Source organism: Pongo pygmaeus, chromosome 13 (genome assembly GCF_028885625.2).
Source record: "Pongo pygmaeus isolate AG05252 chromosome 13, NHGRI_mPonPyg2-v2.0_pri, whole genome shotgun sequence".
NCBI lineage: Eukaryota > Metazoa > Chordata > Mammalia > Primates > Hominidae > Pongo > Pongo pygmaeus.
The window spans coordinates 128,276,366-128,291,756 of record NC_072386.2 but is presented as its reverse complement, the minus strand read 5'-3'; the positions used below and the strand labels follow the sequence as shown (position 1 = coordinate 128,291,756).

Sequence of the window (15,391 nt, the reverse complement as noted above, 5' to 3'; positions counted from 1 at the left end):
CACGCGCTGTTCTGAGCGCTAACTAGGGGACCTGAATCTGAGGAGGAAGTGGTAGGGTGCAGCGTGCACCGCATGAGTCACCCCAGGACGATCTGTGTGATGGAGTTAACAGCCACCCTACAGATGAGGTGCGCACTTGGTTATTTATAGCCCATCATGTTCCCAAAAGAGTTGAAGTGACTAACAAAAGTATATGAAATTAAATGAAGCAATGCTGATGAGAGTGAGGAGGGAATGGAGTGAGCAGAGTGGAGTCAGTGAGTGAGGGATGGAGTGGACAGAGTGGAGTGAGTGAGGATGGAGTGGACAGAGTGGAGTGAGTGAGGATGGAGTGGACAGAGTGGAGTGAGTGAGTGGGGGATGGAGTGAGCAGAGTGGAGTGAGTGAGTGGGGGATGGAGTGGACAGGGTGGAGTGAGTGAGTGGGGGATGGAGTGGACAGGGTGGAGTGGGTGAGGATGGAGTGAGCAGAGTGGAGTGAGTGAGGATGGAGTGAGTAGAGTGGAGTCAGTGAGGATGGAGTGAGCAGAGTGGAGTGAGTGAGGATGGAGTGAGTAGAGTGGAGTGAGTGAGGATGGAGTGAGTAGAGTGGAGTGAGTGAGGATGGAGTGAGTAGAGTGGAGTGAGTGAGGATGGAGTGGACAGAGTGGAGTGAGTGAGGATGGAGTGAGTAGAGTGGAGTGAGTGAGGATGGAGTGAGCAGAGTGGAGTGAGTGAGGATGGAGTGAGTAGAGTGGAGTGAGTGAGGATGGAGTGAGTAGAGTGGAGTGAGTGAGGATGGAGTGAGTAGAGTGGAGTGAGTGAGGATGGAGTGAGTAGAGTGGAGTGAGTGAGGATGGAGTGAGCAGAGTGGAGTGAGTGAGGATGGAGTGAGTAGAGTGGAGTGAGTGAGGATGGAGTGAGTAGAGTGGAGTGAGTGAGGATGGAGTGAGTAGAGTGGAGTGAGTGAGGATGGAGTGAGTAGAGTGGAGTGAGTGAGGATGGAGTGAGTAGAGTGGAGTGAGTGAGGATGGAGTGAGCAGAGTGGAGTGAGTGAGGATGGAGTGGACAGAGTGGAGTGAGTGAGGATGGAGTGAGTAGAGTGGAGTGAGTGAGGATGGAGTGGACAGAGTGGAGTGAGTGAGGATGGAGTGAGTAGAGTGGAGTGAGTGGGGGATGGAGTGAGTAGAGTGGAGTGAGTGAGGATGGAGTGAGTAGAGTGGAGTGAGTGAGGATGGAGTGAGTAGAGTGGAGTGAGTGAGGATGGAGTGAGTAGAGTGGAGTGAGTGAGGATGGAGTGGACAGAGTGGAGTGAGTGAGGATGGAGTGAGTAGAGTGGAGTGAGTGAGGATGGAGTGGACAGAGTGGAGTGAGTGAGGATGGAGTGAGTAGAGTGGAGTGAGTGAGGATGGAGTGGACAGAGTGGAGTGAGTGAGGATGGAGTGAGTAGAGTGGAGTGAGTGGGGGATGGAGTGAGTAGAGTGGAGTGAGTGAGGATGGAGTGAGTAGAGTGGAGTGAGTGAGGATGGAGTGAGTAGAGTGGAGTGAGTGAGGATGGAGTGAGTAGAGTGGAGTGAGTGAGGATGGAGTGGACAGAGTGGAGTGAGTGAGGATGGAGTGAGTAGAGTGGAGTGAGTGAGGATGGAGTGAGCAGAGTGGAGTGAGTGAGGATGGAGTGAGTAGAGTGGAGTGAGTGAGGATGGAGTGGACAGAGTGGAGTGAGTGAGGATGGAGTGAGCAGAGTGGAGTGAGTGAGGATGGAGTGAGTAGAGTGGAGTGAGTGAGGATGGAGTGAGCAGAGTGGAGTGAGTGAGGATGGAGTGAGCAGAGTGGAGTGAGTGAGGATGGAGTGAGCAGAGTGGAGTGAGTGAGGATGGAGTGAGTAGAGTGGAGTGAGTGAGGATGGAGTGAGTAGAGTGGAGTGAGTGAGGATGGAGTGGACAGAGTGGAGTGAGTGAGGATGGAGTGAGTAGAGTGGAGTGAGTGAGGATGGAGTGAGTAGAGTGGAGTGAGTGAGGATGGAGTGGACAGAGTGGAGTGAGTGAGGATGGAGTGAGTAGAGTGGAGTGAGAGAGGATGGAGTGAGTAGAGTGGAGTGAGTGAGGATGGAGTGAGTAGAGTGGAGTGAGTGAGGATGGAGTGGACAGAGTGGAGTGAGTGAGGATGGAGTGAGCAGAGTGGAGTGAGTGAGGATGGAGTGAGTAGAGTGGAGTGAGTGAGGATGGAGTGAGCAGAGTGGAGTGAGTGAGGATGGAGTGAGCAGAGTGGAGTGAGTGAGGATGGAGTGAGCAGAGTGGAGTGAGTGAGGATGGAGTGAGTAGAGTGGAGTGAGTGAGGATGGAGTGAGTAGAGTGGAGTGAGTGAGGATGGAGTGGACAGAGTGGAGTGAGTGAGGATGGAGTGAGTAGAGTGGAGTGAGTGAGGATGGAGTGAGTAGAGTGGAGTGAGTGAGGATGGAGTGGACAGAGTGGAGTGAGTGAGGATGGAGTGAGTAGAGTGGAGTGAGAGAGGATGGAGTGGACAGAGTGGAGTGAGTGAGGATGGAGTGGACAGAGTGGAGTGAGTGAGGATGGAGTGGACAGAGTGGAGTGAGAGAGGATGGAGTGAGTAGAGTGGAGTGAGTGAGGATGGAGTGAGTAGAGTGGAGTGAGTGAGGATGGAGTGAGTAGAGTGGAGTGAGTGAGGATGGAGTGGACAGAGTGGAGTGAGTGAGGATGGAGTGAGTAGAGTGGAGTGAGTGAGGATGGAGTGAGTAGAGTGGAGTGAGTGAGGATGGAGTGGACAGAGTGGAGTGAGTGAGGATGGAGTGAGCAGAGTGGAGTGAGTGAGGATGGAGTGAGTAGAGTGGAGTGAGTGAGGATGGAGTGAGTAGAGTGGAGTCAGTGAGGATGGAGTGAGCAGAGTGGAGTGAGTGAGGATGGAGTGAGTAGAGTGGAGTGAGTGAGGATGGAGTGAGTAGAGTGGAGTGAGTGAGGATGGAGTGAGTAGAGTGGAGTGAGTGAGGATGGAGTGAGTAGAGTGGAGTGAGTGAGGATGGAGTGAGCAGAGTGGAGTGAGTGAGGATGGAGTGAGTAGAGTGGAGTGAGTGAGGATGGAGTGGACAGAGTGGAGTGAGTGAGGATGGAGTGAGCAGAGTGGAGTGAGTGAGGATGGAGTGAGTAGAGTGGAGTCAGTGAGGATGGAGTGAGCAGAGTGGAGTGAGTGAGGATGGAGTGAGTAGAGTGGAGTGAGTGAGGATGGAGTGAGTAGAGTGGAGTGAGTGAGGATGGAGTGAGTAGAGTGGAGTGAGTGAGGATGGAGTGGACAGAGTGGAGTGAGTGAGGATGGAGTGAGTAGAGTGGAGTGAGTGAGGATGGAGTGAGCAGAGTGGAGTGAGTGAGGATGGAGTGAGTAGAGTGGAGTGAGTGAGGATGGAGTGAGTAGAGTGGAGTGAGTGAGGATGGAGTGAGTAGAGTGGAGTGAGTGAGGATGGAGTGAGTAGAGTGGAGTGAGTGAGGATGGAGTGAGCAGAGTGGAGTGAGTGAGGATGGAGTGAGTAGAGTGGAGTGAGTGAGGATGGAGTGAGTAGAGTGGAGTGAGTGAGGATGGAGTGAGTAGAGTGGAGTGAGTGAGGATGGAGTGAGTAGAGTGGAGTGAGTGAGGATGGAGTGAGTAGAGTGGAGTGAGTGAGGATGGAGTGAGCAGAGTGGAGTGAGTGAGGATGGAGTGGACAGAGTGGAGTGAGTGAGGATGGAGTGAGTAGAGTGGAGTGAGTGAGGATGGAGTGGACAGAGTGGAGTGAGTGAGGATGGAGTGAGTAGAGTGGAGTGAGTGGGGGATGGAGTGAGTAGAGTGGAGTGAGTGAGGATGGAGTGAGTAGAGTGGAGTGAGTGAGGATGGAGTGAGTAGAGTGGAGTGAGTGAGGATGGAGTGAGTAGAGTGGAGTGAGTGAGGATGGAGTGGACAGAGTGGAGTGAGTGAGGATGGAGTGAGTAGAGTGGAGTGAGTGAGGATGGAGTGGACAGAGTGGAGTGAGTGAGGATGGAGTGAGTAGAGTGGAGTGAGTGAGGATGGAGTGGACAGAGTGGAGTGAGTGAGGATGGAGTGAGTAGAGTGGAGTGAGTGGGGGATGGAGTGAGTAGAGTGGAGTGAGTGAGGATGGAGTGAGTAGAGTGGAGTGAGTGAGGATGGAGTGAGTAGAGTGGAGTGAGTGAGGATGGAGTGAGTAGAGTGGAGTGAGTGAGGATGGAGTGGACAGAGTGGAGTGAGTGAGGATGGAGTGAGTAGAGTGGAGTGAGTGAGGATGGAGTGAGCAGAGTGGAGTGAGTGAGGATGGAGTGAGTAGAGTGGAGTGAGTGAGGATGGAGTGAGTAGAGTGGAGTGAGTGAGGATGGAGTGGACAGAGTGGAGTGAGTGAGGATGGAGTGAGCAGAGTGGAGTGAGTGAGGATGGAGTGAGTAGAGTGGAGTGAGTGAGGATGGAGTGAGCAGAGTGGAGTGAGTGAGGATGGAGTGAGCAGAGTGGAGTGAGTGAGGATGGAGTGAGCAGAGTGGAGTGAGTGAGGATGGAGTGAGTAGAGTGGAGTGAGTGAGGATGGAGTGAGTAGAGTGGAGTGAGAGAGGATGGAGTGGACAGAGTGGAGTGAGTGAGGATGGAGTGGACAGAGTGGAGTGAGTGAGGATGGAGTGGACAGAGTGGAGTGAGAGAGGATGGAGTGAGTAGAGTGGAGTGAGTGAGGATGGAGTGAGTAGAGTGGAGTGAGTGAGGATGGAGTGAGTAGAGTGGAGTGAGTGAGGATGGAGTGGACAGAGTGGAGTGAGTGAGGATGGAGTGAGTAGAGTGGAGTGAGTGAGGATGGAGTGAGTAGAGTGGAGTGAGTGAGGATGGAGTGGACAGAGTGGAGTGAGTGAGGATGGAGTGAGCAGAGTGGAGTGAGTGAGGATGGAGTGAGTAGAGTGGAGTGAGTGAGGATGGAGTGAGTAGAGTGGAGTCAGTGAGGATGGAGTGAGCAGAGTGGAGTGAGTGAGGATGGAGTGAGTAGAGTGGAGTGAGTGAGGATGGAGTGAGTAGAGTGGAGTGAGTGAGGATGGAGTGAGTAGAGTGGAGTGAGTGAGGATGGAGTGAGTAGAGTGGAGTGAGTGAGGATGGAGTGAGCAGAGTGGAGTGAGTGAGGATGGAGTGAGTAGAGTGGAGTGAGTGAGGATGGAGTGGACAGAGTGGAGTGAGTGAGGATGGAGTGAGTAGAGTGGAGTGAGTGAGGATGGAGTGAGCAGAGTGGAGTGAGTGAGGATGGAGTGAGTAGAGTGGAGTGAGTGAGGATGGAGTGAGTAGAGTGGAGTGAGTGAGGATGGAGTGAGTAGAGTGGAGTGAGTGAGGATGGAGTGAGTAGAGTGGAGTGAGTGAGGATGGAGTGAGTAGAGTGGAGTGAGTGAGGATGGAGTGAGTAGAGTGGAGTGAGTGAGGATGGAGTGGACAGAGTGGAGTGAGTGAGGATGGAGTGAGCAGAGTGGAGTGAGTGAGGATGGAGTGAGTAGAGTGGAGTGAGTGAGGATGGAGTGGACAGAGTGGAGTGAGTGAGGATGGAGTGAGTAGAGTGGAGTGAGTGGGGGATGGAGTGAGTAGAGTGGAGTGAGTGAGGATGGAGTGAGTAGAGTGGAGTGAGTGAGGATGGAGTGAGTAGAGTGGAGTGAGTGAGGATGGAGTGAGTAGAGTGGAGTGAGTGAGGATGGAGTGAGTAGAGTGGAGTGAGTGAGGATGGAGTGAGTAGAGTGGAGTGAGTGAGGATGGAGTGGACAGAGTGGAGTGAGTGAGGATGGAGTGAGTAGAGTGGAGTGAGTGAGGATGGAGTGAGCAGAGTGGAGTGAGTGAGGATGGAGTGAGTAGAGTGGAGTGAGTGAGGATGGAGTGAGTAGAGTGGAGTGAGTGAGGATGGAGTGGACAGAGTGGAGTGAGTGAGGATGGAGTGAGTAGAGTGGAGTCAGTGAGGATGGAGTGAGCAGAGTGGAGTGAGTGAGGATGGAGTGAGTAGAGTGGAGTGAGTGAGGATGGAGTGGACAGAGTGGAGTGAGTGAGGATGGAGTGAGTAGAGTGGAGTGAGTGAGGATGGAGTGAGTAGAGTGGAGTGAGTGAGGATGGAGTGGACAGAGTGGAGTGAGTGAGGATGGAGTGAGTAGAGTGGAGTGAGTGAGGATGGAGTGAGTAGAGTGGAGTGAGTGAGGATGGAGTGAGTAGAGTGGAGTGAGTGAGGATGGAGTGGACAGAGTGGAGTGAGTGAGGATGGAGTGAGTAGAGTGGAGTGAGTGAGGATGGAGTGAGTAGAGTGGAGTGAGTGAGGATGGAGTGAGTAGAGTGGAGTCAGTGAGGATGGAGTGAGCAGAGTGGAGTGAGTGAGGATGGAGTGAGTAGAGTGGAGTGAGTGAGGATGGAGTGAGCAGAGTGGAGTGAGTGAGGATGGAGTGAGTAGAGTGGAGTGAGTGAGGATGGAGTGAGTAGAGTGGAGTGAGTGAGGATGGAGTGGACAGAGTGGAGTGAGTGAGGATGGAGTGAGTAGAGTGGAGTGAGTGAGGATGGAGTGAGTAGAGTGGAGTGGGTGAGGATGGAGTGGACAGGGTGGAGTGAGTGAGAGAGGGATGGAGTGAGCAGAGTGGAGTTACTCCTCCACTCATGTGTGCTTGGGAGACCCCATGAGGATCACAGCCACCTTTAAACACAACTCTGGCTGATGTGCTTTTTCCCAGAAATGCATTTTATTTTTATTATTAATATTATTATAATTATTATTATTATTGAGACAAGGTTTTGCTCTGTTGCCCAGTCTGGATGCAGTGGTGTGATATTGGCTCACTGCCATCCCAACGTCACTGGCTCAAAGGATTCTCCTGCATCAGCCTCCTGAGTAGCTTGGTCCACAGGTGCATGCCACCACGCCCAGCTCATTTACTTTTATTTTTAATTTTTTGTAAAGATGGCGTCTCGCTACGTGGTCCAGGCTGATCTTGAACTCCTGGTCTCGAGTGATCCTCCCACCTTGGCCTCCCAAGTTGTTTGGATTACAGGTGTGAGCCACCGCACCTGGCCTCAAAGTGTATTTTAGAGTATGTGTCGTTGCCTGAATGGCATTTCCTTCACTGGATTAGGTCTGTGTGACTTGATGGGGCAGCAGCTGTCCTGGATGGGGTCTTGGCAGAGACCAGGGCTGGGGGGCCTCCTGGGCCTCTGTGGTAAGGACAGTGTCCAGGCGGGGCAGCCTCCTTCAACCTGTGTGGTCGGTGTCGGCAAGGCCAGGCTCCTTCCTCGTTTCACCTGAGGGGCAGATGCAGCCCTGCGTGGCCCACCCCAGGCGAGCCCAGACAGCCGCATCCACCGAGGGGACGCCCTGAGAAAGGGCCTGGCCGGCAGCCCCACCTGGATGGAGTTTGCCTTCAAGGCACTTGGCCCACAGCAGGACAATCAGGGCAGCAAGGCCTTGGAGGGGGGCAGGGGATTAGGGTAGGGATGGGGGCGGGGCGCATGGGGGATTGGGGTAGGGATGGAAGGGGCGGGGAGGAGGGATTGGGGTGGGGAGGGGGATTTCGGGGAAGGGGCTTTGGGGTAGGGAGGGAGGATTTGGGGGAGGGGGTTGGGGTAGGGAGGGAGGATTTGGGGGAGGGGGGATTGAGGTGGGGAGGGGGCATTTGGGGGAGAGGGATTGGGGGGAGGGGGGATTTGGGGGAAGGGGGATAGGGTGGGAGGGGGCATTTGGGGGAGAGGGATTGGGGGGGAGGGGGATTTAGGGGAAGGGGGATGGGGTGGGGAGGGGGATTGGGAGGAGGGGGATGTGGGAGGGGTGATTAGGGCAGGGAGGGGCCAGGGCTAGTCAGAGGCCGGCACTCGCTTGCACTCACCTGCTGGCCTGGCAGATGCAGACGGCCTGGTGGCCCGAGGGCTGGTCCAGAGTGTGTGCAGGTGCGCAGGGCACTGTGGGGCACACCAGCTGCTGCTGCTGTGGGGACCCTGCTCCCCGCGTGGCCCCGAGTGGGCTGCACCAGACGCCAGGGAGTGCGTGCAAACCAAGGTTGCTCACGGCTGCCTCCCCAGCAGATCACGGGGCGGCCGCCCAGCAGCTGCTGGGCCCCTGCTGAAGAGGAGCCACTCCGTCCCCGCGCCTTCCATTCGCAAAGAGATCTTGGACGAGCTGGAGAAGCCCGGGGCAGGTGACCCCGACCCTTCGGCCCCACAAGGTAAAGAACCTCGACGGCTGCCCAGCCAGTGTGACCCACAGGCCCTTGGCATCTGAGACCCAGGCTGAGCTGCACTGACGCCCAGCATCGCCGCCGAGGCGGGCGCCCTCCACTAGAGCCCCACATGCCCAGAGGGGCCCGTGCCTGTCCTCTGGCTCTAGGGTTGAGGCTTGGTGGCCGTCCTGCTGCCCAGAACACCCTGGAACACCCTGGTGTGCTCCTCTGCGTGCCTGCCCTGTCTTACCCTCACCACCGCCAGGGCTAGGCCGGTGCCACCAGATGCCCCGCAGAGCCATGTGCTCGGCCCTTCCCGCCCTCCCTGCGTGGTCCCTCTCCTGCCTTGCGTCCCGGGTCTCTAGCAAGCCTGCCCTTCCTTCCCCAGCGCTGCTGACCTGTGCCTCCCCGCGGGGACCTTTGCTGTAACTGATGTGTAGCAAAACCTCAACAGCCGGGTGACCCGCCCACAGCCCAGCCACAGGGCCCGGGCACCTCAACAGCCGGGTGACCCACCCACAGGGCCCGGGCACCTCAACAGCCGGGTGACCCACCCACAGGGCCCGGGCACCTCAACAGCCGGGTGACCCACCCACAGGGCCCGGGCACCTCAACAGCCGGGTGACCCACCCACAGGGCCCGGGCACCTCAACAGCCGGGTGACCCACCCACAGGGCCCGGGCACCTCAACAGCCGGGTGACCCACCCACAGGGCCCGGGCACCTCAACAGCCGGGTGACCCACCCACAGGGCCCGGGCACCTCAACAGCCGGGTGACCCGCCCGCAGCCCAGCCACAGGGCCCGGGCACCTCAACAGCCGGGTGACCCGCCCGCAGCCCAGCCACAGGGCCCGGGCACCTCAACAGCCGGGTGACCCGCCCGCAGCCCGGCCACAGGGCCCGGGTACCTCAACAGCCGGGTGACCCACCCACAGCCCAACCACAGGGCCTGGGCACCTCAACAGCCGGGTGACCCACCCGCAGCCCGGCCACAGGGCCCAGGGCATTTTCAGGGCAGCCTCCAAGTCCATCCTGCCCGGCAGGGCAGCCATGCTCCTGCCGCAGACCTGCCCCCTCCGCCGTCTGCCACCCGGGGGTCACCAGCAAGCTCATCGGCTCCTGCTGTATTCGGTTCCATCTGGGCGTCCCTCTCAGATTGTCTGGTCGTATTCTCCGCCTACTTTCTGCAGGATTCTGGAGTTTGGTTGATTTGTGTTGATTCTTTATGTGCTGTAGGTAGAGATCCCTGGTTAGTTTCACTTTTGGAGATTCTCTTCCCCGTTGTCTCCTTAGTTTTTGTTGGAGATTCTCTTCCCTCTTGTCTTGTTAGTTTCAGTTGTTGGAGATTCTCTTCCCTCTTGTCCATGAGCTGGAAAATGCTGCCACGGGACCCTCACGCAACAGGGACCCTGATGTTCTTTTGTGTAAAGCCAGCATTTTGCCTTGGCACCTGTGATTTGTGTTTTGGGTCTTATTTATTCTTTTCTTATTCCTGAGTCATAAATAAATTTTCCAAAGACTGTTTTATTTATTTCTGTTTTTTAATTTTTTTTTTTTGAGACAGAGTTTCACTCTTGTTGCCCTGGCTGGAGTGCAATGGCGTGATCTCAGCTCACCGCAACCTCTGCCTCCCAGGTTCGAGTGATTCTCCTGCCTCAGCCTATTTTAGGCACGCATCACCACACCTGGCTAATTTTGTATTTTTAGTAGAGACCAGGTTTCTCCATGTTGGCCAGGCTGGTCTCAAACTCCCAACCTCAGGTGATCCGCCCACCTCTGCCTCCCAAAGTGCTGGGATTACAGGCCGAGCCACTGCACCTGGCCTCAAAGACTATTTTTATTAGCTTTTAGTTTTGCCTTTCACATAGAGGTCTTTCATTTATCTGTAGTTTATACTGCAAGAATGAGGGAAGAAATTCATCTTTTTCGTACTCTTTATGGTGATAATTTACCCAACACCATTAACAAAACAATCTGTCGTCTCTCTCTTGCTTTTTTTGTGCCATCGGGCATCAGGTATCTGAATCTACATGGATTTTTTTAAGCAACAGCTTTTTTTTTTTTTTTTTTTTTTCAGACAGGGGCTCACTGCGGCCTCAACCCTCTGGGTTCAAGTGATCCTCCCACCTCAGCCTCTTGAGTAGTTGGGACTACAGGCACACCACTGCACTTGGCTTTTTTTTTTTTTTTTGTATTTTCTTTTTATTTTTCTTGTTTCCTATAGAGAGGGTGTCTTGCCATGTTACCCAGGCTGGTTTCAAACTCCTGGGCTCAAGTGATCCTCCTGCCTCAGCCTCCCAAAGTGTTGGGATAACAGGCATGAGCCACTACACCCGGCCCAGTTGTTGTTTATTAACTAGTGATGGTTGTATAATGCACATGCAGGATGCACATTGCAGGTGGACGGTTTGATGACTCCATAAACTGAACTCACTTGTGAACCAGGTAAAGAAACATAAATGAGGCCCTGTAAGCCCCGTTCATGCTCCTGTTGTTACCACCAGCAGCCATGTCTGGTTGTAAAACCTGCTCCCCACCACGGCTGCCTACCACCCCGATGTCTGCCAGCCTAGGTGGGGTTGGCCTGTTTTCCTTTTTAGAAGTGGAGCCGTGTGGTGTGCATTTGCGTTTGGCTTCCCTGCTCCGCGTCCCGTGGGGAAGTCCATCCATGCCGTCATGTGGAGAAGCCTCCCCATCTTCTCGTTGTGGTGCAGGCTTCGCCGTGTGAATGTTTGCCTCTGTGCGTCCACTGCACGAGCGTCTACACGTTTCTGTTGGGGCTGCTGGATCATGGAGTCACGTGTGCTTGGCTCGGGGGTGTAGGGTCCAGCCCTACAGGGCCTTGTGGGTTTCCTCTTCATGTGCGGAGATGAGAGATTGTAGAAAAATAAGACACGAGACTAAGAGATAGTAGGAAGGACAGCTGGGCCCAAGGGCCACTACCACCAGTGCACAGAGTCCGGTAGTGGCCCCGAAGGCCTGGACACACTGCTATTTATTGTATACAAGGCAAGGGGGCAGGGTAAGGAGTGTGAGTCATCTCAAGTGATTGATAAGGTCAAGCAAGTCACGTGTCCACGTGACAAGGGGCCTTTCTCTTTGTGGTAGCTGAAGCAGAGAGGGAGGACAGCAGACGTGAGCATTTCTTCTATGCACTCATCGGAGAGGTCAAAGACTTTAATGCTTTCGCTAATTCTGCTACTGCTATCTTCTAAGAACTTAAGAGAAGCAGCAGGTGTACAGGCGGAATATGAAAGTGGACAAGGAGCGTGACCACCAAAGCACAGCACCACAGGGAGACGTTGAAGCCTCCGGATGACTGCAGGCAGGCCTGGGGAATGTCAGGCCCCCCACAAGAGCTGGTGGAGCAGAGTGCTCGCTAACTCTCCCAGGGAAAGGGAGACTCCCTTTCCCGGTCTGCTAAGTAACGGGTGCCTTCCCAGGCACTGGCGCTACTGCTAGACCAAGGTCTGCTAAGTAACGGGTGCCTTCCAGGCACTGGCGCTACCGCTAGACCAAGGTCTGCTAAGTAACGGGTGCCTTCCAGGCACTGGCACTACTGCTAGACCAAGGTCTGCTAAGTAACAGGTGCCCAGGCACTGGCGCTAACGCTAGACCAAGGTCTGCTAAGTAACGGGTACCTTCCCAGGCACTGGCGCTACCACTAGACCAAAGTCTGCTAAGTAACGGGTGCCTTCCAGGCACTGGCACTACTGCTAGACCAAGGTCTGCTAAGTAACAGGTGCCCAGGCACTGGCGCTAACGCTAGACCAAGGTCTGCTAAGTAACGGGTGTCTTCCCAGGCACTGATGCTACCTCTAGACCAAGGTCTGCTAAGTAACAGGTGCCTTCCCAGGCACTGACGCTACCACTAGACCAAGGTCTGCTAAGTAACGGCTGCCTTCCAGGCACTGGCACTACCGCTAGACCAAGGTCTGCTAAGTAACAGGTGCCCAGGCACTGGCACTACCGCTAGACCAAGGTCTGCTAAGTAACGGGTGCCTGCCCAGGCACTGGCACTACCGCTAGACCAAGGTCTGCTAAGTAACAGGTATCTTCCCAGGCACTGACATTACCGCTAGACCAAGGTCTGCTAAGTAACAGGTGCCCAGGCACTGTCACTACCGCTAGACCAAGGTCTGCTAAGTAACGGGTGTCTTCCCAGGCACTGACGCTACCGCTAGACCAAGGTCTGCTAAGTAACGGGTGTCTTCCCAGGCACTGACGCTACCGCTAGACCAAGGTCTGCTAAGTAACGGGTACCTTCCCAGGCACTGGCGCTACCGCTAGACCAAGGTCTGCTAAGTAACGGCTGCCTTCCAGGCACTGGCACTACCACTAGACCAAGGTCTGCTAAGTAATGGGTGCCTTCCCAGGCACTGGCGCTACCACTAGACCAAGGATCCCTCAAGCGGCCCTTATCTGGGCGTGACAGAGCTCACACTCTTGTCTTCTGGTCGCTTCTCACAATGTCCCTTCAGCTCCTAACTCTGTATGGCCTGGTTTTTCTTTGGTTATAATAATAATACAAAGGTTAATACAGAAAACTAATGATTGATAATATCCATATGTAATCATCTCTATATCCTATTTCGAATATAACTTTCTCTTATCCTAACTATTTTCTTGATTATATTGGAACAGCTTGTGCCTTCAATCTCATGCCTCGGCACCTGGGTGGCTTTCCACCCACATGGGGGCACTGTCTGGTGGCGTTTCAGGCACTGACACCAGCGTCTACTCCTCAACCTCATCCGACTGCTGTGGGGGCTCCATGCCTGTGCTGTGCATCATGGGGCCACAAGCCTCATGTGACTGTTGACACCTAAACTCACTCATGCCAGCTAAACTCATTCGTACCGGCTAAACTCATTCACGCCAGCTAAACTCATTCATGCCAGCTAAACTCATTCATGCCAGCTAAACTCATTCGTACCAGTAAACTCATTCACACCAGCTAAACTCATTCACACCAGCTAAACTCATTCACACCAGCTAAACTCACTCATGCCAGCTAAACTCATTCATGCCAGCTAAACTTATTCGTACCAGCTAAACTTGTTCATACCAGCTAAACTCATTAGTACCAGCTAAACTCATTCATACCAGCTAAATTCATTCACACCAGCTAAACTCATTCACACCAGCTAAACTCATTCGTACCGGCTAAACTCATTCGTACCGGCTAAACTCATTCGTACCGGCTAAACTCATTCACGCCGGCTAAACTCACTCACGCCGGCTAAACTCATTCATGCCGGCTAAACTCATTCGTACCAGTAAACTCATTCACACCAGCCAAACTCATTCACACCAGCCAAACTCATTCACACCGGCTAAACTCATTCGTACCAGCTAAACTCATTCGTACCGGCTAAACTCATTCACGCCGGCTAAACTCATTCACGCCGGCTAAACTCATTCACGCCGGCTAAACTCATTCGTACCGGCTAAACTCACTCACGCCGGCTAAACTCATTCATGCTGGCTAAACTCATTCGTACCGGCTAAACTCATTCGTACCGGCTAAACTCATTCGTACCGGCTAAACTCATTCACACCGGCTAAACTCATTCACACCGGCTAAACTCATTCACACCAACTAAACTCATTCATACCGGCTAAACTCACTCACACCAGCTAAACCCACTCATATCAGCTGAACTCACTCATGCCAGCTGAACTCACTCATGCCAGCTGAACTCACTCGCGCCAGCTAAACTCACTCATGCCAGCTAAACTCACTCATGCCAGCTAAACTCACTAGCGCCAGCTAAACTCACTCATACCAGCTAAACTCACTCACACCAGCTAAACTCACTCACGCCAGCTAAACTCACTCATGCCAGCTAAACTCACTCGCACCAGCTAAACTCACTCGCACCAGCTAAACTCACTCATGCCAGCTAAACTCACTCATGCCAGCCACACTGCAGGTGCTCACTGGCCGCCCATGGTTAGCGGCTACTTCTGGCCCAGCACGTGCTGCTCTCTGTCTTCTGGTGGGCGTGCAGTGGAGCCTGCCTGTGCTCTGATTCTGTCTTCTTGAGCTGTGAGGCCGAGCACCTTTCATGTCCACTTGGATAGCCTTCTTTGTCTTTTGCCCATTTTCCTCTTAGCTTTCATTTTCTTATTAATAGGAATTCTTTATATATTCTCTGTATGATTCCTTTGTCCAGTATGTATATTAAAAATATTTTCTATCACTTTTTACTGTCTTAGTGGTGTCTTTTGATGAATAGGAAATTTTAAACTTAATGGGATCTAATTTATCAATATTTTTCTTTTGTGGTTAATTTTGTGTCCTGTTTAAGAAATCTGTCTGTAAGATTTAACATTTTACCTTTCGTATTATCCATCTAGAATTTATTCTTTTGTAGAAAGTGAGTAGGGGTCAAGATATATCCTTCTCTTTTTTCTTTTTCTTTTTCTTTTTTTTTTTTTTTTTTTTTTTGAGACAGAGTCTCGCTCTTGTTGCCCAGGCTGGAATGCAATAGTGCGATCTCAGCTCACTGCAAGCTCCATCTCTGGGGTTCAAGCAATTCTCCTGCCTCAGCCGCCGGGTAGCTGTTATTACAGGCGCCCGCCACCACGCCCAGCTAATTTTTTATATTTTTAGTAGAGATGGGGTTTCACCATGTTGGCCAGGATGGTCTCGATCTCCTGACCTCGTGATCTGCCCGCCTCGTCCTCCCAGAGTGCTGGGATTCCAGGCGTGAGCCGCCGCGCCCAGCCGATACATCCTTTTCTAAATGGCTATCTAGTTGATCCACCACTTTTTCTTTTTCTTTTTCTTTTTTTGAGGTAAGGCCTTGCTCCATGGCCCAGGCTGGGGTGCAGTGGTGAAATCACAACTCACTGCAGCCTCGAACTCTTGAGCTCAAATGATCTGCCCGCCTCAGCCCATGAGGGCTCAAGTGATCCACCCACCTCAGCCTCATGGGTAGCTGGGACCACAGGTGTGGCCCCCACACCTGGCTAGTTTTTTAAATTTTTGTAGATAGAGATGTCTTGCTGTGTTGCCCAGGCTGGTCTTGAATTCCTGGCCTCAAGCGCTGCCTTCACCTCGGCCTCTCAAAGTGCTGGGATTACAGGCATGAGCCGCTGCACCCGGCCCGTTTATTTATGTATTTATTTTTAAGAGGTGCAGTCTCACTGTGTTGTCCGGGCCTCAAACTCCTGGGCTCCAGCCATCCTTCCAGCTTGGCCTCCCGAGCAGCA

The 15,391-nt window shown here is 53.4% G+C and overlaps 1 protein-coding gene across 1 annotated transcript in view; it reads left to right on the top strand.

Moving 5' to 3' along the window:
• PNPLA7 (patatin like phospholipase domain containing 7) overlaps positions 1-15,391 on the top strand; it is a 97,867-nt gene that overhangs the window by 29,767 nt on the left and 52,709 nt on the right. Inside the window, 1 exon segment of the mRNA XM_054499979.2 lies at positions 8,042-8,176. Coding sequence (XP_054355954.1) covers positions 8,042-8,176 — 135 coding nt within the window.